The sequence below is a fragment of the Paroedura picta genome, chromosome 13 (genome assembly GCF_049243985.1).
Source record: "Paroedura picta isolate Pp20150507F chromosome 13, Ppicta_v3.0, whole genome shotgun sequence".
NCBI classification, from domain to species: domain Eukaryota; kingdom Metazoa; phylum Chordata; class Lepidosauria; order Squamata; family Gekkonidae; genus Paroedura; species Paroedura picta.
Window position 1 is genome coordinate 9,849,995 of NC_135381.1, and position 21,586 is coordinate 9,871,580.

Sequence of the window (21,586 nt, forward strand, 5' to 3'; positions counted from 1 at the left end):
TGCCAGCAAACGCTGGCAGGGGCTCGTGGGAATTGTAGTCCATGGACATCTGGAGGACCACAAGTTGACTACCCCTGCCCTAACCCAACCCAACACACATACACAGCTCTCCATGCGTTGGAGGGCCAGCTTGGTGTAGTGGTTAGAAGCGCTGATTTCTAATCATTGGCCATTGGGGGTATAAAAAAATCTTCCCGTTAAGTGCTCTTAAAAAACCCCCGAAAGGAAACAAATGTAGAAACCCTGACACCAGCACCACACGGAGAAAATGAGTGGCCGAATGAAAATTCAAAACGTTGTACCATGATTGCATATTCAAAGGAAAGGAGACGTGCAGAGCGAGCCTTCGCTTCTAGCCGCTGTTCAGAGCTGCTTTCATCTTCTGTTGGCACTTCCCCCTTTGTGGCACGATGCCCCTCGCTGGGGCCTGTCATTTCACTGGGCTTGCCCAGTCTCCGTTGGCATGAACTGTGGTCTTCATCTGCTAGCTGATCGGTACTTGTTTCAAAGCGACTGCTAAGCATCCCTACTTGCGGTTTGGTGTTTATCTGCCCAGGCTGAGTGACCAAGAGGGATTGTGATAAAGGGAAAGCAATTTGGAATTTGGAAATCCCACTCCCAGGAAATCCCGCTCCTTGTGAATGGATTCTGGGCTTTTGAAGTGTATTCTGGCTTTTCTGAGCTGGGATGTCTTTGTGTGTGTGTGTGTGTGGGGGGGGGGGGAGTCTGTCCTTTGATTTCCTCCCAAGTCATTGTTTTCTGCAAACCTGGAGAGTCCTTTGAGTATGTAGAGAGCCCCAGTTTCTCTCTGAGTGACTTGGATTTGCTGTTTTGATGCTAGGCTTGGTTGTAGTGACTAAGCTGCTGTTGACTTGCTTCTCTCAGAAGTGAGCCTACGTGCTGCACAGATGCAAAATTACTTCTGGCATGTTCCAGTAGCATTACTTTTTTGTGGACCGAATTTGGCTGAGGTGGGGATGGAGGCAAGTGGAACTCCATCCATCTACCAGGAAAGACCGGCCAGCAGTTTATAAGACAGTTGCATGAATTATTCTGTGAATTCATCAGGTGTAATGGATATGGTATAACAAAGCTTCAGTTGTTAATTTGTAGAATCCTAGAGGTGGAAGGGGACCTCCAGGGTCATCTAGTTCAGCCCCCGGTGCAATGCAGGAACTTGCAGCTACCTGCCTACCCAGAGTGACCCCAATTTCATGCCCAAGTGATTCCCCCCATACACACACACACCAAAAATCTCCAGAATCCAGCCTGGCCTGGAGAAAATTCACTTACCATCCCATAGCAGCGATCAACAGTTCCCTGGGTTTGCAAGGAAGGGCCCCAAGAGACAAACACCGACACATCCCTTCCTGCCCACCCACCCACCCACCCACAATCTGCCTAAGTTCATACAATCAGCATTTCAGTCGGGTGATGCTCTAGCCTCTGCTTCTTTTAGACGCTTTTGCTGGCCTTCTACAGAACGGCAGCATTCCATTGTGTTTTCAGTATGGGTTAAAATCTCAGCAGAAGACTGTCTTGTATCAGGCCCTCCTTCCCCTGGAGCAGCCTTTCTCAATTTTTATACCATTGAGAGACCCCTGGAACATTCTTCAGGCTTCAAGAAACCCCAGAAGTGGCACGATCGTACAGAATATGATTGGAAGCATAGCTGTGTACATGCCTGTCCGACATCCCTCCCTTCCTACCCCCTCCAGGCCCATCATTGGGCATTTTGGGAAGGGCGGGGAAGGTTGACATGACCATATATGGTCATATCACCCAATAAATGTTTAACAAATTAAAAATATATAAAAATGAATATACCCTCCAGGGCAGTCAAGAACTTCCAGGGTTTCACAGAACTCTGGTTGAGAAAGCCTGCCCTGGAGGTAAGCCCTAGTAGACTGGATCAGTGAGTTTATTTATTTTATTTATTACACGTACACCGTCCTCTCCTAAGGCTCAGGGTGGTCCTTGCTTGTACGTGTGCTAGGCATTTATTAGTAAAACAAAAATATCTGTGGCCAAGCACTTAATTTGCAGGCAACTTTTGTCACTGTACTTCCCTCTCCCCCTTTTGGCAACGTTCCATGTTGTTGCCTGCAGCTTTAAAATGTAGTCAGCATCAAATTGCATTTTGAGATAATCTCTTTGGTTTGAGCATCAGGAAGAATTCCTGGAGAGATTCCCTGTAGTTTGGTTGATGAAATGAACGATTCTCCCTTTCCTGCTAATGGGTTTTGGTTTTCTTCCCCCCCCCCCTCTAGATTTTACTGGGGACCAGCGAAATTATCACGGGAAAGAGAACGTGGACTCCAGGCATAATCGCGGAAGAGGAGGTGACACGACCCGTTTTCACACTGTCAACGTGGCACAACCAGTTCGGTTTAGCAGTAAGTTGCAGACTTTAAAGCAGAGTCCAGGTTCCCTGTTTAGGTCCGGCGGATTATTCCAGAAGACGCTTCAGAATGCGAAGCCCATTAAACGAGTGACTCACAAAATAATATTTAAGCGCTGTTGAAATGTATGCTAAAGTGATTCATGTGATATCCTTGACAGAGAGATAAATATTTGAATTCTGCCATGTATGTAGAACACTCTTATTAGCTTTCCCAAACTGCTGTCTTGATGGCTTGAATTTGGGAAAAAGAAAAAACAAAACAAAACAGGAAGGGGTTTAGAACAGGTGTGTGAGTGCATCTTAAGGTTTTGTTAACTTCAATGAGCACCAAAACTCTGTGTGGCTCTTAACTTGCAGTACAAGAGCAAATTCTTTGAATCTGCCCCCCCCCCCCCCAGATTTATTGTGTCAGTGCAATTGATGAACCTGCTACGGACATGGTCCAGCCAAAGTTAGACACATTAAAGTCTCATTGATTTTCATTTGGCTGAGTGTGTGTTTGGCCAGTTGCGCATGCTGAGAGAGGGGGTGGTATTGATGGTTTGGTTTACGGGAGGATCACATGGGCGGTCTTTGCAAGACCAGGAGCTGCGGCCTTTGTGAAAACGAAAGGTTGAGCTGGCAAGCCCAGGAGGGATCAGATTTTAATCTTTCTCGCATTACAGACATTCTGTATGTTCCGTGTTATCTGATCAGCTGTTCATACCATGCTCTCTTAAATCTGAATGCCCTTCCACAAGTTAATGTACCAAAGTACATATTAGGCCCAATTCCCAGTAGGGTAAGATGAGGTGCTGATAACTGGCTGTCCCCAATCTTTCTTTGTTAAATAGAAGGGGTAGAGAATTTGTCTCACAAGAGAGGATAATGTGTAACCCTTTCACAATACTATACAAAAACCCTTAATGGCATCCAAGATCTAAAGCAATGTACAAAACGAATTCGATGACACAGATCTATAAAACAATAAACATTGCAGATGGCTAGGGAACAGGAGGTACAAAAAAAAACAGTAATCTTTACTACTTTAGCCTGTGGGCCATAACTATAGATAAAAACTCGGCTACCAGTTCAGTGGTCTCTGTGCATTTATCAGCTAGCAGCAAATGAAGAGACCCTTCATTTGCAACACTAGGGGAAGGTAAAAGCAGGTAAAAGGTCGTGACATTGACAAAATAATAAGACAAATTGAGTCTGGTTCTAAACAACAATGCCTGCAAGTTCTTTCTTTAGGGGGAGTTCTCCTATACCTGCCTTCAACCACTGCAGAGGGAAATACATTTAGTCTAGCTAACATAAACACTCTGTGAGACGATGGTATTATTAGGTTGGAAAAATAATGTGCCATAGAGTTTGCGAGTAATCCTTGCCCACGTAGAGGTCCTGTGTGGTGTACTGGTTAGTGTGTCAGATTAGCATTTTGGGGTCATCGAGTCCAACCCACTGCAGAATGCAGGAAATTCACAACTATCTGCTCACCACAGTGATTCCAAAATACCCCCATAATCACTGGCCAGTCTGGCCTGGAAGAAATTCACCTTCTGATCTCAACGTGGTGATTGGCGTTTCTCTGGGCACGCAAGAACCAAGCATTGACACAGTCTCTTCTGCCTCCCCACTTACAATCTGCCCAAAGTCACAGAATCAGCAATTCTGTCAAATGGCTATCCAGCCTCTGCTTAAAACATTCAAGGAAGGAGAATCCACCATCTTTCTAGGAAGCATGTTCCACTGAGGAACCGCTCTAACTGTCAGGAGCTTCTTCCGGATGTTTGCAAGACCCAGGTATGAATCCCACTCTTCCATGGGAACTTGCTGGGTGCCTTTGAGCCGGTTACCTTCTCTCAGCCTAACCCTACCTTACAGGGTGGAAGCTGCTTCTTGCTGCTGTTTAGCAAGTGGCCAGGGAATCACAGACCTTCTAGCATCTCCTCGTGTAGAAAGCAAGCATGGCCTAGAAGAGAAGGGGGGCGGGGGTCCACTGGCTGTCTTCAAGCAGCAGCTGGACAGATACTTATCCCGGATGCTTTAGGCTGATCCTGCATTGAGCAGTGGGTTGGACTTGATGGCCTGTCTAGTCCCTTCCAACTCTATGATTCATCTGCCTTCTCCCACGTTCCCTGGTATGCAGAAAGCTTCTTAAAACGTTGAGCTCCCACTTCCACTCTCAGCTGGCACAGAGCTTGAGCCTCCATTGTAATAACTGTTTCCCCCATTGGCTAAATATATGACGTCCCAGATTGAGATCCTGACCCGCGGGGGGAACTGTTTCCCTTCTCTTCTCCATGCTTCCTAGGCAAATGCCCATCGGGATGGCATCACTACGATGGCACCGCCAGTTGCTACCGGGTGTATTTGATTGGAGAGAACTACTGGGATGCCGTGCAGACGTGCCAGAGGGTGAACGGCTCGCTGGCCACCTTCACCACTGACCTGGAGCTCAAGTTCATCTTGCAGCAGGAGTGGGACTCGGAAGAAAAGGCCTTTGGGAGGAAGGACCAACGGAGGTGAGCAGGGCCCAGAACAGGGAACCCATTCCCCAAGGAAATGAGTGGAAAAGAACAAGAATCCATTAGCACCTTAAAGGCTAACAGTTTGTGTCAGGGTATGAGCTTGTGTGAGTCATTATTCTCTTCCGCAGGTACAGCTAGAATGTGAGTCCATCTGTCCATCCACCTGTCTTGGAGAGTGGAGTGATTTCAAGTGCCAAATAACAACAGGAGGCTTGATTGCTTTTGATATTCAAGAGGGTAGTAAGTGTGGAGAAATCAGCATGGCTAGTGAGACAGGAAACCTAGATCTAGATTTAGTCCAGGAAGATGCATTGTCTTGAGCTTCATTATCAGCCGCAATTCAGCATTCAATCTAATCTTCGAAATTCCTTTGTAGAAGAAACGAGGGCTTTCTGTCAACAACGGGAGCGATAGTTCAATTGAGCATGCGTCTTCTGCTAAGCTGGCTGATGAGTGTATTGATATGCGGCTTTTCAGCTCACTATGGCTCCTGAAGTGGCTTATTAAAATCAATAAACCTTTTTAAAATTAGACTGTTGCTGAGAAGCCTTTTGGTTCAGGGTCCCCACCACAAATAAATTCACTGAATGCTGTAGTACCTGTGGGGACGGACCCCAACACCAAGCAGGGGTAGTCAAACTGCGGCCCTCCAGATGCGGCCTCTATGCCAGGGGTAGTCAAACTGTGGCCCTCCAGATGTCCATGGACTATGATTCCCATGAGCCCCTGCCAGCAAACGCTGGCAGGGGCTCATGGGAATCGTAGTCCATGGACATCTGAAGGGTCACAGTTTGACTACCTCTGGCATAGAGGCTGAGGCCTTCCCCTGATGCGGCCTCCTGGTTCTGGGTTTCAGGAGCAATGCCTCTGAAAGTGCTCATACCCTTTTCCTTCTTTGGAGCTGCCTGCCCAGGGAAGTCTGCAGTTCCAGCACCTCTTATCAGAGGAATGGGAAGGCGACTGTAAGCCGCTTTGAGCCTCCTTTGGGTAGGGAAAAGCGGCATATAAGAACCAACTCTTCTTCTTCTTTTCATCTTTGGGGGGGCAGTTTGAGAGAACTTTCCTCAGGCTTAGCAAGCTGGTTTTGTGCTCACCCTACTGCTGCCACTCACTCCTACTGCAGTTTGATTGTACGCACTGCGCTTTCTGGAATGTCATTGGTGGGCCATTTCACTGTGATCGGTAGGACTGATACATGAGCACAAGAGCATCCTAGCAAGATATGCCCGCTTTGGGTGTTCCTTGGCCTTTCCAAGAGTATAGCTGTTATATATCGTTTTTCTCTTAATGAGATCTTTAAGAGATCTCGTTTCTTTTTCTGTTAATGAGATCTTTAAGAGATCTCGTTCACGAGTGAAGGCATCAAAATATAGGTTCTGGCAGGTAGCCGTGGTAGTCTGATGCTAGGATACTCCGGTGTCCGTACTCCTCTCCCCCTGCCCTGTCTGTATTTGGATTTCTGAAAAAGCGTCTTCCCCTTTAGCGTTTTGCAATAAGGTTTTTCCAATCTCCCTTCGTAGATTATGGGTTGGATATCAGTTTGTCATCACGAACCGGAACCATTCCCTGGAAGGCCACTGGGAAGTCACCTATAAAGGTAAGCCCTGAAATGAGGCCTGTCTTCTCCTGCCATTTCCCGCTAAGGACTGGAGCCGGCCAAGAGCACATTTGCAATGGCTTTCGTCTCAGCAGTGTTTTTGGAATGGACAAAACAAAATATCGACAGGGTAAGTAATGGGAAAGTTGTATCAAAAAGGTGTGGCTCATATAAAAACCACATTTAAAAGCTTTTGTAAATAGGTTTGGCTCAGGTAATCTCTGTGCTGAACCTGTTAGTGGCTGCTGTTGGATGCAGTAGAGCTGCCTCTCCTTGTGTGTAAAGCAGGCCCAGATTCGCACTTGCACCTTTCCTTTCTGTTTTCTAGAACAGCCATGCTCAACCTTTTTTGAGCCATGTCCAAGGTCAAACTTTCTAGCAGTTAATTACATCATACGTGACCAAAAAGGTTATTTCATCAGTTCAGTTACCGTGGCCCCTTCCAATATATGTGCCCCCATCTTGAGAACGGTTGCTCTAGAAGTCCTTACAGAGTGGGAGAGATATGTGCCCCTACCCCCAGGTCCCAATTGTGAAATTCGTTGCCTGCAACTTCTGCGTGGGATCCAGTGAGCTTACAAGCCAAAGGAAAACTGTTCACCAGGCACATGTGCCAAGTATTCGTGTGGTGCTATAAAAGGTTCTGTAACAGTGCTTGGTCTCCCTCTTGCGCATGAGTGCAAACAGAAGGGCAAATTGCAGCCAGTCCCATTTTTGGTCACCATTTTTCAAAATTACATTTTAATTGTGACCTTCAGGATGACCTCCTCCCAGTACTCTTTGCCACGGTTTCGAGGATGAAGATTAGTAAATCGCCCTGGCCTAAGCTGAGCTTACCTGCTGTGTCAGGGGTGGCCAAACTGTGGCTCTCCAGATGTCCATGGACTACAGTTCCCATGAGCCCCTGCCACTGCCACTGGCAGGGGCTCATGGGAACTGTAGTCCATGGACATCTGGAGAGCCACAGTTTGGCCACCCTTGCACTGTGCTGTCTTGGATGCCTTAGCAGCTGCTTGTACCTCTGGCAGCCAGTGTGTATTGAGCTCCGTGCCTTTTTCCTCTCCCTTTACTTTGGCGTCTCTGGTGATTACTTTCTGCTATCCCTAACAGCTCTGCCCATTTCAGTGTGAGGAACAGATGTGTCCTTGCTCAAGTGCAGGTTCCGCATCATACTCGTTTTTGCTAACTAGCTTGGCAATCCTCACAGTAAGCTACTAAGGGAAAGAGAGTATTTTTAGTTGTCTCTTAGAGCCTAAAGACTCAGTAGTTCAGCGTTTCGTGTTTAATCCTGGTACCAGGGTGGCATTATGCTCCTTGTGCGCTCACGTGTCAATTGGAACATGTTATGCTTTTTTTGTTGATTCTGTTACACAACTCTTGTTACTGGGGGGGTGGGCCGTGGGAGAGTGGGGAGGTAACCCCTGCACCGCCATCTGCTGGCAAAACCGCAGATGGCACTTAAGGGACGTGCACCATTTTTTAATTTCCCAGCGGAAAAAACTCATTTGACACAATAGCCGGGATACCGAGATGGGCTTTCGGTTTTAGGAGAGCAGTGCTGCCATCCGCTAGGCTTGTAGAAGTAGTGCTGGGCCTATAACCCGTTGGTTGCTTGCGCAGCTGCAGGGTGTGTGTGAAAAAGGGCGGTAGAAACACGATGCCGGGGCTCACAATGGGGAAGAGACGTGAATCTGATAGCACTGTTTAGGTGTCCTGCAACTTTATATTTTAAGTGTATTTGGAAGAGTTTTTCACCAGTCCTGTGCAAAGTTGAAAAGTTACCTTCTGGGACCTTACAGATTGCCTATTGTGGGTTTTCTGGACCATGCGGCCATGGTCTGGTAATTTTAGTCCTGATGTTTCATCAGTAACTTCAGCTGGCATCTTCAGGGGTAAACCATGACCGCACAGCCTGTATTTGAGAGCCAGCTTTGGTGTAGTGGTTAGGAACGCGAATTTCTAATCTGGGGAGCCAGGTTTGATTCCTCGCTCCCCCGCATGCAGCCATCTGGGTGACCTCGGGCTCATCACAGCACTGATAAAGCTGTTCTGACTGAGCAGTATTATCAGGGCTCTCTCAGCCTCACCTCCCTCATGGGGTGTATGTTGAGGGGAGAGGAAAGAGAAGGCGAATGTAAGCCGCTTTGAGCCTCCTTCGGGTAGAGAAAAGTGGCATATAAGAACCAACCCTTCTTCTCCTTCAGTAATCTCAGGGCTCTCTCAGCCTCACCTCCCTCACAGGGTGTCTGTTGTGGGGAGAGGAAAGGGAAGGTGAATGGAAGCCGCTTTGAGACTCCTTCTGGAAGAGAAAAAGCGCATATGAGAACCAATTCTTCTTCTTCTTCTTCTGAAGCCATGTTGCCACTTCAAGGCTTTCTGTATATCGTGGTCCTCTCATTTTTCCATGTTTAGACTAAGTGGCCACTTGAGCGATGTTCTTGAATTGGGGCCTAATTGATTTACTAATGGCCCTGTTTGTACCTGTGCTAAAAATAAATTCTTGTCATTCTAGGTTCCTCGGAAGTGTTTTTGCCCCCTAAGCCTACATTTAGCACAGCTGTGTCTGAAAATGAAAACATCCTTTGTGCCCAGTTTCAGTGTTCGCACTTCCCGACCCTTCGGCACCGTGGTTTTCACAGCTGGTATGCTGAAAACTGCTACGAGAAATCGTCATTCCTTTGCAAAAGAAGTGAGTTGCCTGCTAGGAGGTTTTTGTTTTAGATTGGTTCCTCCTGTGCTTGAGAGTTCAAGCAGGCAAAAATGCCACTTTTGCTCTTTCTTAACTGTCCCCCTCCTGCATTTCAGTAAAACCTCTCCAGGTGTCTTATTTTAAGACAACTGAAAACAGTGGATGGTGGTGAAAGGCAATGAAATGGTTATTCACGGGGAACCTAGCCAAATTTCAAGAGAAACAGAACTATTCACTAACCACTAAAAACAGTGGATGTTGGTGAAAGACAATGAAATGGTGATTCATGGGGAACCTAGCCAAATTTCAAGAGACAGAATTATTCACTAACCACGAAATGTTGATGGAAGACGGTGTTTTTGATAAACTTTCTGGAACTTAGGGGGAAAAGGCCAGATGTACTTAAGGTGAGTGGGGACATTTCCAGTTTAAGGGCCAACACCAAGAAGGCCCTGTGCCTGGGTGGAAGACCCCTGATGGCCATGGGCACAGAACAGGTGACCCAAGCAAATCAGTTTATATCAGAGAAAACAGTCCTTAAAGTGCTGGGGTTACGGAGGAGGTCTGTAACTTCTTATTTAATGCATGCGTTTCAGAGACCAAGATGTCTCAGGGAATAAATTTCGGTAGGTGGGTTTGGACCAGGGCTGTTCCAGCTATCTCTTGAGACGCTGCCGCCTGTATTAAGTTCCAAGAGAAAGGGATGTTTCTGCATGTTTTTGACCAATAAAAAGATTCTCCGGAAAGAGAACGGTGAAGCAGCCATTGCCCAGATGTGCCCAGAGCCCCCAGCCCGTCCAGTACCTCTGAGTTTAGGGAGCATTTCTCTTGTGCAAAGGATTCCCAAGAATTAGTGCCTTCTGTTCACAGTCCTGTCCCTCTCATGCGGCAGGCGCCCAGGGACTGACGGGGCCATGGGCTTGTCTCCGTTTGTTTCAGGCCAAACCTGCGTGGACATCAAAGACAACATCGTGGATGAAGGCTACTATTTCACCCCCAAGGGCGACGATCCGTGCTTAAGCTGCACATGTCACAAAGGAGAGCCGGAGATGTGTGTGGCGGCCCTGTGTGAGCGGCCACAGACCTGCCAGCAGTACCTCAAAGACCCCAAGGAGTGCTGCAGGTTCACCTGCTTAGATCCAGGTAAGAGCTGCACCAGGTGCTAGAGGCAGAGCTTAAACCCCCCGGTTCTTGCCCGGAGACGGGCAGGGAAGCTTTTATCCACGCAGGCCGTTATCCACGCATACAGCAGAACGTTTAAAAGGCTTTTAGTGCGGCGTTCCATACGCACGCTTGCCCCATGCGCTGATGTTGCGTATCCGGCGTGTTCACGACAGCCGAGAATTTAATCAGCGGTTGCCAAAGTGGATAAAAATCAATATTGCACTCCGAATGGACGTCCTTCTAATTGAGCCTCTCTTTAACCTGTTTTAAAATTAAATCGAGCCTGGCTTCAGTGCGAGCGAACGTTATCTGGATCCGCGGCCCCCCGTCAGGTCCGTTTAATTAAACTCGCTTTTGCTGCAGGAGAGGGAGAACCGGAAGGGGCCAGCCGATGAAAATACGACACGGCTTTGTCACGGCTCGTGACGAGTCAAGGCCGCTTACGCCTGTCAAGAGAGTGGTGCACAAGTGCAGGCCAGCTGCAGGATAAGAGATTCTGAGATTCCCCATGTCCGTCTGTTAATAAATAGATCCGTCTGCCCACTCTCACCAGTAAGACAGTCAGAAGGCTGGCCCTGGGTGGGGTGAGCTTAGTTAGTTTTTTCGTTTGCCGTCTTGTTACCTTTAGTGATTGTAATTACGAGTATTTATAGGTTTTATTGTGTTTTCATTCTTTTATTATTTAAATTTGTATACTGCTGTTCCCAATTGGGCTCACGGTGGCATACAAATTTAAATAATAAATAAGGAGCTCCTGATTTCCAGAGCAGGAGAAAGCTGGGAGAGAAGCAGAATACATAAGAGTATTTCTGGTGGGCAGAGATGGATCCTCACAGGTTCTTTCCTCAGGTTGCAAACCTCCAGGTGTGGGCCTGGGAGATCTCCGGAAGACAGAGATCAGTTCCGCAGGAGGAAATGGGTGCTTTGGAGGGTGGACTCTATGCGTTGTTCCCTGCTGAGATCCCTTCCCTCCCCCAAATCCTGCGCCCTCCAGCTTCTGCCCGCCAAATCTCCAGGTATTACCCCACACAGCACTGGCAACCCAATTCCTTCCACAGGTGGACACTGTTTGTATATTGGAAGGATCTTTCCCTTGGTGTAGTGGTTAAGAGTGGTGCCTTCTATTCTGGAGAGCCCGGGTTGAGTCCCCACTCCTCTACATGCAGCCAGCTGGGTGACTTTGGGCCAGTCCCAGTTCTATCAGAGCAGTTCTAACAGAGCAGTTATCTCAGAGCTGTCTCAGGTCCACCTACTTCACAGGGTGCCTGTTGTGGGGAGAGAAAGGGAAGGCAGTTGGAAGCCACCTTGGGATTCTTTTGGTTAGAGAAAAGAAGAAGAAGAGTTGGTTCTTATATGCCGCTTTTCCCTACCCGAAGGAGGCTCAAAGCGGCTTCCAGTCGCCTTCCCTTTCCTCTCCCCACAACAGACACCCTGTGAGGTGGGTGAGGCTGAGAAAGCCCTGATATTATTGAAGAAGAAGAAGAGTCAGTTCTTATATGCTGCTTTTCTCTACCCAAAGGAATCTAAAAGTGGCTTACAGTCACCTTCCCATTCCTCTCCCCACAACAGACACCCTTTGGGGTGGGTGAGGCTGAGAGAGCGCTGATATCACTGCCCGGTCAGAACAGTTTTATCAGTGCCGTGGCGAGCCCAAGGTCACCCAGCTGGCTGCATGTGGGGGTGCGCAGAATCGAACCTGACATGCCAGATTAGAAGTCCGCACTCCTAACCACTACACCAAACTGGCTCTCTAAAAGCAGGATGTAGGGAGAGATCCCAAACTGGCAGGGGAGGCCCTTGTGCTGTTCAGATCTTCTGGGCATGCTGCCCTCAACCACATGTTCTTGCTGCACTTCCTTCCTCTTGGGTTAGCTTGGGACAATGGAGGTGCCCGAAAAGCTAACAATTCCTGCCAGTATCAGTGTAAATGCTGTGGCAGGGAGACATTAAGTCTACTTCAGCTGGAGCCGGGGAGGAATAACTCATTCCATAGAACTCCCCTCCCCAAGAATCATTTCCCCAGAAGGGCATCACCAAAAAGTTGAGACTACTACAGCGAGAGCTTTGTCTGTATAGAGCTAGTCAAGTCATCCAGGAAGGCATTTTTGTGATGAAATTGTGGCGAATAACCACAACTAGCCTGCAGGTGGTGCTGTTGCTATTTCCTGCATAATGTTTGCAGCCACGCTTGCTGCTTCATAAAGATCGGGCTCCCTGAGCATTTCCTCCTTTGCACCTAAGATGAATGATATTCGTCCTTGGCCGTGCTAAAACGGAGAGTCGTCCCCTCCGCTCGGAAATTGAGTGCTTTTAATAAACTCCCAAGTTCAACAAATAGCCTTCTACGGAGCTCCGTGTTTTCTGGCGTGTCAGTGAAATGAGAGAGGCTTTTAAAAAAGCTATCGGCAAGTATATGGATTTGTGAAATATGTGTCACAGTCTTGCAGTCCTTGAGAGGACCTGCGCTTAACGTTCCGAAGCGGCAGCCGTGTTAATCCGCTGCCGTTAGGACATAGGGGGGGACTCTCCGGCAACTTTACAGAATAACATATTTATTATTTTGAGAGCCTGAGCCCCTTTGTGCCTAATGGAGAGAGTCCTGGCTCCCAGAATGTTATGTACAGTGAATAAATGCCTTAGCTTTTAAGGTGCCAGAGTGATCTGTTCTTACCCTTTTGAAAGGAAGCCTGTGCTTTTATATTTGGGCTGTGAAACATTTGCATGTCAGGCTACTGGTGCTGGCCAGAGATTCCAGCCAGTGCTGACCAGGATCAAATCCCAGGCACTTTCCAAACTTAGTTTGGACGTTTTCAGGCTCCTCCCCCCCCCCCCCCCCCACATTGCCCAATAGGAAGCCCAGATGCCAGCTGGTAGAAGGGTATTGGAGATGGCTAGAAAGGGAGGGGCTTCTGAAAAGCCATAAAACGGGACCATTATATTATTGTTCTCCATGGTTAAAGTGTACGCACCATTAGGATCCCAGGCAGATGGTAAACAATTACATGGAAGTCATCTATTGGAATACAGACTAAGAAGCCAGAACCTGTTCCATAAGCCTTAAAAAATAAGTCATTGAAGTTTCTGTGCAGTTTCACATGGAAATTGTGCAGGCCAGTTTGTGCATGCGCAATTCTAATGTTCCCTAACACTTAAAAAACAAGTCACTGTGCTTTCTGTGCAGGCCAGTTGGCACATGCACAGTTCTAATGTGGGATTGCAGAGGTGACCGCTTGGTGGACAACTGTTACAGGTAGATGCACCCTGTTTTCTCTTACTGCCTTGCCAGGAGGCTGCAAAGATTGATGCGTGACTCACCCCCCTTTTGGGAGGCTGTTCTGTAACAGAAAAGACATTAGCCATAACAATGATTCTCAAGAGGCCATGCATTTAATTCTTTCAGAGTTTGGTTTGTGTTCTGCTTTTCTAAAAGCCTGTACCTCTTTGCTCTTTTAAAAGGCACATATACATTCCTATATAAAATCTGATTTAAACCGTTGTAATTCTATTTGTATGGAATATAAAAAGTCCAGCTGCCCACACACTTACCATAAAAGTTTCCTCCCAATGATATGATTATCGTAAGGCGTTTTATTTTGTGTCTTCTAATTTCGGGGACTCTTGGTAGGCAGAATTAAAGCTTCCTTTAATGCAGAGTCAGGCTGAGACACATTGATTTCCTCACAGTAACTCCCAAACTGGCTTCTCGTTTTACTGCCCTTTCAGAGGGAAGCTGGAGTCTGTCTTCTTACATCTGCCTGTAGCCATTTCATATACAGCAGGGGCACAATGCTTTCCCCCTGAGCATGTTTCTGAGCCGTTGTGCGCTTTGCCACCTTTGCAAGATAGTACTGTGTGGACCTTCTCCATCCCAGCAACATTTCTTTGAGGTGTTTTTGGTGGGCTGGACTGGGGTAGAGTTGATTTCTCCCCCTGGGGCAGAGGACATCTGCAGAGTGGGTTTTGCCACCAGCTTCTCAGGAAGGCAGGAGCTAAAAAGAAAAGCCCGCCCCCTAGTTCTTGTCCTGCACCATGGCATCCCCTCTCTCCCCAATGCAGAGCAGACAGGAGCAAAATGCCACCTTGACCTGCTGTTTCCTTTATTGGAACCTGGTGGATTCTGGGATATCCCTTCTAGCTTCACACGGAGGGGGAAATAGATTTCTGCTTCCCACGGTGGCCCCAGTCCTCTTTTCAGAGAGGGACCCAGAGGCAAATGATGCTAGCATTTCTCTTGGAAATGATGAGCTCAGCCACAAGGGCTGCCAAAGCTTTTCTTGGCCCAATACTTTTTTGCTTTCTCACAGTTCCACCACATATGATAAAAAGAACCTATTGCTTTATTGCCAAAGCTTTTCTTGTGGTCACATTTATTTAATTGCAGTGCTGCCCTCTCGCCCCTCCTGTTGTGAAACTGAAGGCCGCATGCAGGGAGGGATTCTGGGAATCTAGGCACCGATCAATTCCAGACTTAGTTACTGAAAGGTTGATGCATGGGGTGCCCTGCAGCCATATGCTGGGAGTCATTTTTAAAAACCCTTTCAAGGCTCGTGTCTGGGTAGAAGCACGGTGTTCGGGAAGACACAGAGCAGGCTAATTCTGGATCGGAGGCTGTGATTGTGGGTTGGTTTGTAACGGGCCAAGGGTCCTGTGGCACACTCAAGATGAGTTTATGGTGGCAGCACACAGTCTGTCAAGTGCATGACAAGAGGGACCAGGCAGATTTGGGGGGGAGAGTTAGAGAATTCGGGGGTTTCCTCTACAGTTAGAAGAATTTGCTGAGCAATTATGTGAGTGGGCTTGAATGAATTCATCTGTTTAACAGGGAGCAGCCTAAAGATTGTAGTTTTCTCTCCCCCTCCCCTTCTCAGTGTAACTTGCAGAGCATGCAGGCTTGACAGTTATTGTGTGACGGCACCAGATGGGGCTAAATTGGCTTAAGTGTGTGATTTTTATGCTCCACAGTCGTGGTGCGCCTTGCATTCTTTCCCAAACGCTTGGTGTAGTGTGCCTCTCCGTTATCATTTCAACTTTAAGGTTTCGCAGGGTGTCCGCAGATGCATAGCACGAGCTTCCTTTTAATAGCTGTCGGTGGAAAAGTGAAGCTCATACGAAGCCGAGAGCAGCGGCTGAATCTGATTCACAGTTTTTGCAGTCGTGTATTGTTTTTCATCCCGAGCTCAAGGAAACAGAGCTTTACTTCGAGCTGTCATCACTGCAGAGAAACTTTAATAGGGTAGACCACGCGCAATCTCTTCTCCTTGTGCATCAGTGTTGGTTGATGTTCTCAAGGTTGCTTGGGAACTAAGTCCTCAAATTCAGAATAGGGAATCGCTACCGTTGGAAAGTACTTGATAATTTTAAAAAGTCTTTGGGGCGGTGCAGTGAATTAACTTTCTCCTGTCCTGCTGGTGTCTTGGATTAGCAAAATTGTGAGTGTAAAATCTCTGGAAGTAGAAGACAACGTGATTTTTATGCCCCACTTCTCAAAGCGACTTACAATCGCCTTGCTTTCCTCTCTCCACAAAAGACACCCTGTGAGGTAGGTGGGGTGAGAGTGCCCTGACATTACTGCTCTGAGAGAACTGCTCTATCAGGGCTGTGAGTGCCCCAGGGTCACCCAGCTGACTGCATGTGGAAGACCGGGGAATCGAACCCGGTTTGCCAGATTAGAAGCCACCACTTTTACCCACGTTGCCAAGATGGCTCCTAGTTCATCACTTCCACTGGTCTTTTGTTCTACAAGTAATCTTTTGATTTGAATCAAAGAATTCTCCTTGGGCGAAGGGTTTTGGATTTGAACTGTTTGCTGTTCTTACTCTAGTTACATCGGCACAAATGTTTTGCCATGGGTAACATGTTTCTTCCCCACCCTATGTCATGTGTTTTCCACCCCCTATAATTGAAAGGGGCCCTGACCAGGCTTGGAAGCTTATGCAGCCGTATCCCTGCTTAGTAGTTGGATGGGAGACCACCAAGGAAGCCCATAGCCTCAAGGCAGAGGCAGGCAGTGGCAAAGCTTTGAAAAACTTACAAGGTTGCTACGTCAGCAGTGGCCCTTCCTACCAGTGTGAAAGAGACAACCAAGAATGGGTTTTATTCAGAGTCGCTGAGTGTTCTGTTATTATTAGGTTAGGCTGGTTAGGGCTGATCCTGCGTTGAGCAGGGGGTTGGACTAGGTGGCCTGTATGGCCCCTTCCAACTCTATGATTCTATTAAATTTTTGTGCTCCTTTTCACAGACGGCAACAGCCTCTTTGACTCCATGGCGAGCGGCATGCGGCTCATTGTGAGCTGCATCTCCTCCTTCCTGATCTTATCCCTGTTGCTCTTCATGGTCCACCGGCTGCGACAGAGGCGTCGGGAGCGCATCGAGTCCTTGATCGGGGCAAACCGTAAGTCGCCTGATGCTGGAAACCGGCCAGTCCCGGGCGTCATCGCCCCCCTGAAAAATAAGCTGGTGTCTTGGAGCACGAGCTATTGTGGAAAACAGCCTGTTTGATCAGAGGCATCTTGTGCATGCCTCTGAAGGGGGCTCTAGTCCAAGAAAGCTCACGCCACAGAAGAGATGGGCTAGTCTTTCACTAATGTTTCAGCTCTCACAACCTGTATCTTATCATATCCCGTGGACCCATAAGGGCTCTTCAATCAACATAATATAAACTGGGAATCCTGTGGTCAATTGCCTACAAATTACGTCATCTATAACAGGGGTAGTCACACACACATTTGCTGGCAGGGGCTCATGGGAACTGTAGTCCATGAACATCTGGAGGACCACAGGTTGACTACCCCTGATCTATAATGTTGAAGAACTCTTATGTGTCCACATCTTGGCTTGCTGTGATCTTCCAGTCACAAAGGTTTTAGCCATCGTCAGCTTGTATTTCTTCTCCATGTTGTCTCAGTTGACGGGTCTTCTGTTGTTCTGCTAACGCAGCCACCCCCTCCAGAATAAATTTTTGTTCTCCGATGGTGCGGTCTCTGCCGTGCCTGTTCTTCAAGCCACTTCTCTGTCGTAGCCTTAAGCCAAATTCTTAAAGGGTAAACCAGACTGCGCTGCTGCAGACTGCGCTGCTCTCACAGCCAAGTACCGCAGAAGAACTTTAATGTAGATAATTAACATAGAAGGCTCTCTGGATGCTAGAGGTGGTGTTTTTTGGCATGGAAGACCACTTTGTGGCACGTATCCTCGTGGGTTGTCTGAAAGGGTGCCGCCTAGACATATATCGTGGAGAGCCACATCTTAGAAGCAGAATGGGGAGGAGGTTAGGAAGGCAGCTGAAGGGGAGTATTTTAGATGCCAAGCAGAGACCTTCAGCAGCCCCTGTGACTATCCAGGCGATAGTTTTGAGCACCGCTCCCATTGCTGTAGCAGAACGGAGCTTTTGAAACCAGTAGGGGACCCCCTTTAGGTGGGATCCTGCAGAAAGGGAACGGCCGAGGAGGCCACGCTACAATAACACACACTTGGATGCACACTTTTCTTGGATGCTTTAGGATGCTTAGGGCTGATCCTGCACTGAGCAGGAGGTTGAACTAGATGGCCTGTCTGGCCCCTTCCCACTCTATGATCCTATGATTCTATAAGCAGTGGCAAGACAGATCCTTATCCTGGATGCTTAAGGCTGATCCTGCGTTGAGCAGGGGGTTGGACTAGATGGCCTGTATGGCCCCTTCTAACTCTATGATTCTATGATTCTATAACAAATCTTAATTTATGTTCTGTCCATCTCCCCCCACCCTTTGCAGTACACCATTTCAACTTGGGCCGCAGGATGCCTGGTTTCGATTACGGCCCGGACGGCTTTGGGACCGGCCTCACTCCGCTGCACCTTTCTGACGACGGGGAGGGTGGGGCGTTCCATTTCCACGACCCTCCTCCGCCCTACACGGCTTACAAATATCCGGACATTCAGCATCCCGACGACCCTCCTCCGCCCTACGAGGCTTCCGTCAACCCAGATGGCATCCTTTGTTCCCCCCCAGGTACGCCACCGGAGGGTTGCCGTTTGCTGGCCAACATGCCGTATATTTATCGTTTAACCAGCACCGTCCTCAGTACACCCCACTCAGCCACGGCTAATTCTTTGTTGGCCTCTTAGTGCCTTTGTTGATTGACAAGTTCCCTGTCTGCAGACTTCCTGGAAGTGTCTCGCTAATCATTGTGCGGAGCAGAAGGCTGGAAGAGGCCGGCTGCTCTTAACACTCCTTCTGAAGGATGGAATAAATTCGGGGAGGTCAAGTCTACTATCATGGCTGCTGAGAATGGAACCTCCCCTACCTTGTCAGCCTGTGATGCATCCCAGTTCCCGAGCTGCTTGGTACCCCAAGGACAAACATGCTTTCGGTTCCCATAGCCTAGCTCATCCTCCCCAGCCTCCCTCTCTCGCCCATGCCTTTGTAGTTTAGATTGCACCCAATGTTTGGGCTCCTTTGAAATGCAGGCCATCACCTTCCCAGGGGAGGGGGGGGGGGAGAACGAGATGCCCTTGGGTTTATCAGAGGCTTTGTCATTCCTGTCTATGCCTTTGTAATGATGTCTACGTCTCTGAGTGAAGGAACTTGCTTCTAAAGAAGTTTTCCTGTTCATTCCAACGAGCACTCTTACAATATCTGAAGATCAAGTATTAGGGTGCAAGCAAATGTGCCTTGGCCAGTATTTTCTTGTAAACGGCTCTGGAAGGAAAGGCCCCGTGATCCTTGCCCAGCGCCCTCTCCTTTCTGATGCAGGCAGAGGGGAAAGATAACATTCACCGTTCATCGTTGCTCTCAGAATTACAGGCAGCTGCAATGTACTTAAATCTCGTAGAACCCCGGGATGCGCCATAGCGATGGGTGTTGCGAACATAGCTTGCCCCCTAACACCCTCCCCCCTTCGTTTTCAGATGGCGTCCATTCCCAGACGGGACTGACCAGCCCGCCGTCGCTAGGAAACGGAGACACGTCACCCCAACTCACAGAGGAGTCTCTTCCTCCTTCTCTCGGCCCTTCCCCGGTGGAACTGGAAGACTCTGCCGACAGCAGCACCCTCCTCGTCCCTCCCGATACGCCCTTAAGCGACAGCGCCCCGGCAGAGACTCTACCAGGAAGCGGACGCAGTCACTGTTCCCTGAATACCATTGTATAGAGGAATAATTTTAAAAAGCTTACTGCCGGTCAGAAATAAATATTGAGCAACTGTTTGCACACCCAGAGATACAGATGGACGCTAATCCGTGGACCGAACTTCAGAAATAAGCTGCAGGTCTTCTCCCTGTGTTTTTTTTTTCTTTCCCTCTTTTTTTTGAACACTACTCTTCTGTTCTAGTTTAGAATCGTGCCTCTTGGCTATTGCTGTCATTTGTCCTCTCAAAACAGACAAAAATGGATTGTGGGCGTGCACCTTCCCACCTACGGGAAGAGTGTGACGGATTTTTCATTTTTTTTTTTTTTAAAAACTTTATTTTGAAAAGGAAACGGCATGGATAGCTTTTTGTCGTCCCCCCTCCCCCCTCCGCCGTTCATCTTTTTTTAACATTTTGGAGAGGAAGCCGTGAAAACCGGCGCCGTAGGGAGTCTTAAAAACCAATAACTTCTAGACCGCAGTATTTAGGAAGCAGATGTCGAAGAAGAGGGTAGGGAGCGGCCAGCTTCTACAGGATTTCTAACTCTCCCCACGTTCTCCTGCCAAGTCCCTAAACACAAAAGGGGCTGGCGTTCAGAAGTTCTCGGTCATGTCTTTTTTAAAAAAACAACACGGTGATTCCCTAGCTGATAAGACATGAGCCAAAGACAGACTGTGGGGCGGGGCCTGATAAGTCAATTAGCTTCCAACGCTGTCTTGAAAGAGGAAATCATGGGGGCCAGAGAGTTATGCACCTGTAAGGTTTTTAGGGAGGGGGAGAGGGGAGGTGTGCAAAGTGGAGAGACGCTGGTGTGGATTTGCTTTCCTGTAACACTGCAAGTCTTGTACCGTGGCTGGTAAACTTGGCAACCTGCGAAGAACTGCAGGCCTCTGACAGGCTCTGTGCTTTTTGAGGTACGCGAGTGTTTGGGGAGGGGAAGAAGGGGGGGTAGCAGTGCGGGGGTAGCCTCCCTAGCTTTTTAAACCAACACGCTCACCCAGGTTCAAATAGTCACTTCCGGTTCTTCTCTTTCCCCCTCCCCTGTTCTTCACAATGGTTTTCATTTCTTGCTCACTTAGGGCCAAACAACCTGTTCTGTGTTCTGGCAAGTCAGACCGGGGGGCTCTCTGTTTTCATCTGGCTTTCCCTGCGGTCACACAGCAGCTGCAGGGAAGAGCATTTCTGAAGCCCCTGGAACCCAGAGGGGAAGCTTCCCTCCCTACCCACAGTGTCTTCCCAAGCCGAAACACCCACAACTGGGAGCAGTTGGTGTACCTCCGGAGTACTCCCGACAGATGCCGCTCCAAAGGAATGCAAATAACTTCCTTTAGTTCCATTCAGTGCGGAGGGGAAGACTGGAGCCTTTGCTCACCCCCTGCCCAGTTGGGCTTCCGGGGGCTTTAAAAATGGCCTTTCCCCGAAGCCGCTGTTAGAACAACAGCGAAAGCAAGGCGGGTCTGGGGAACCCCAGCCCGACTCGGCCAAAATTACAATGTGTCGTTGGGCCCCTAGATAGTGGGGTTTATCGAAGCCTTAAAACAATCAGCTTAAGTCAAGACAGCGAAGACTATATCGACTTGTGTTAACGCAACAGTGAATATCGTGGCAAATGAGGTTCACTCCAGCGGTTCCGGAACTGGAGGATTGGTTCTCACGCCTCTCCTTCCTACGTCCACTCGGGTTCCTCACCTTTTGCAGGACAGCCTCCCAAGCCAGAACGTGGAGCTGGATTTGATAGGAGGGATCTGCGCGGAGTGGCCCGTATGAAAGGCTGCAAGCCTGGAGGGGTCGGGAAGGAACTTCATAGCAAGCAAGTGCTCCTCGGAACTAGCTCCGCTTGCTCTCCATTCCAGCTGGCTCTACACCAGGGGTGGCCCAAATTGTGGCTTTCCAGATGTCCGTGGACATGCTGGCAGGGGCTCATGGGGATTGTAGTCCACGGACATCCGGAAAGCCACAATTTGGGCCACCCCTGCTCTTCACCCAACTTGTCCGGGGTACCACCCCATTTGGGTTGACCCTTCCCATAGTGTAAATGCGACTTAGGAATGAGTATCCTTCCATGCGCTCAACTGCGGGGAGGGCAGTGCTTGGCCCCATTTCCTCTGCAGGCTTA

The 21,586-nt window shown here is 48.5% G+C and overlaps 1 protein-coding gene across 4 annotated transcripts in view; it reads left to right on the forward strand.

Moving 5' to 3' along the window:
- The window catches only part of DGCR2 (DiGeorge syndrome critical region gene 2), a 57,960-nt gene extending 37,596 nt beyond the window's left edge, over positions 1–20,364 (forward strand). For 2 of the 4 annotated variants that reach the window (XM_077309187.1, XM_077309189.1), the window contains 8 exons: positions 2,271–2,396; positions 4,701–4,911; positions 6,438–6,514; positions 9,027–9,203; positions 10,143–10,346; positions 16,606–16,758; positions 18,116–18,352; positions 19,252–20,364. In XM_077309187.1, the coding sequence (XP_077165302.1) occupies positions 2,271–2,396; positions 4,701–4,911; positions 6,438–6,514; positions 9,027–9,203; positions 10,143–10,346; positions 16,606–16,758; positions 18,116–18,352; positions 19,252–19,493 (1,427 nt within the window). In that variant the 3' untranslated portion in view covers positions 19,494–20,364. Of the gene's footprint in view, positions 1–2,270; positions 2,397–4,691; positions 4,912–6,437; positions 6,515–9,026; positions 9,204–10,142; positions 10,347–16,605; positions 16,759–18,115; positions 18,353–19,251 lie in introns of all 4 variants that reach the window. The other 2 variants (XM_077309186.1, XM_077309188.1) reach the window with 1 other exon arrangement.
- The last annotated feature ends 1,222 nt before the right edge of the window (positions 20,365–21,586 follow it).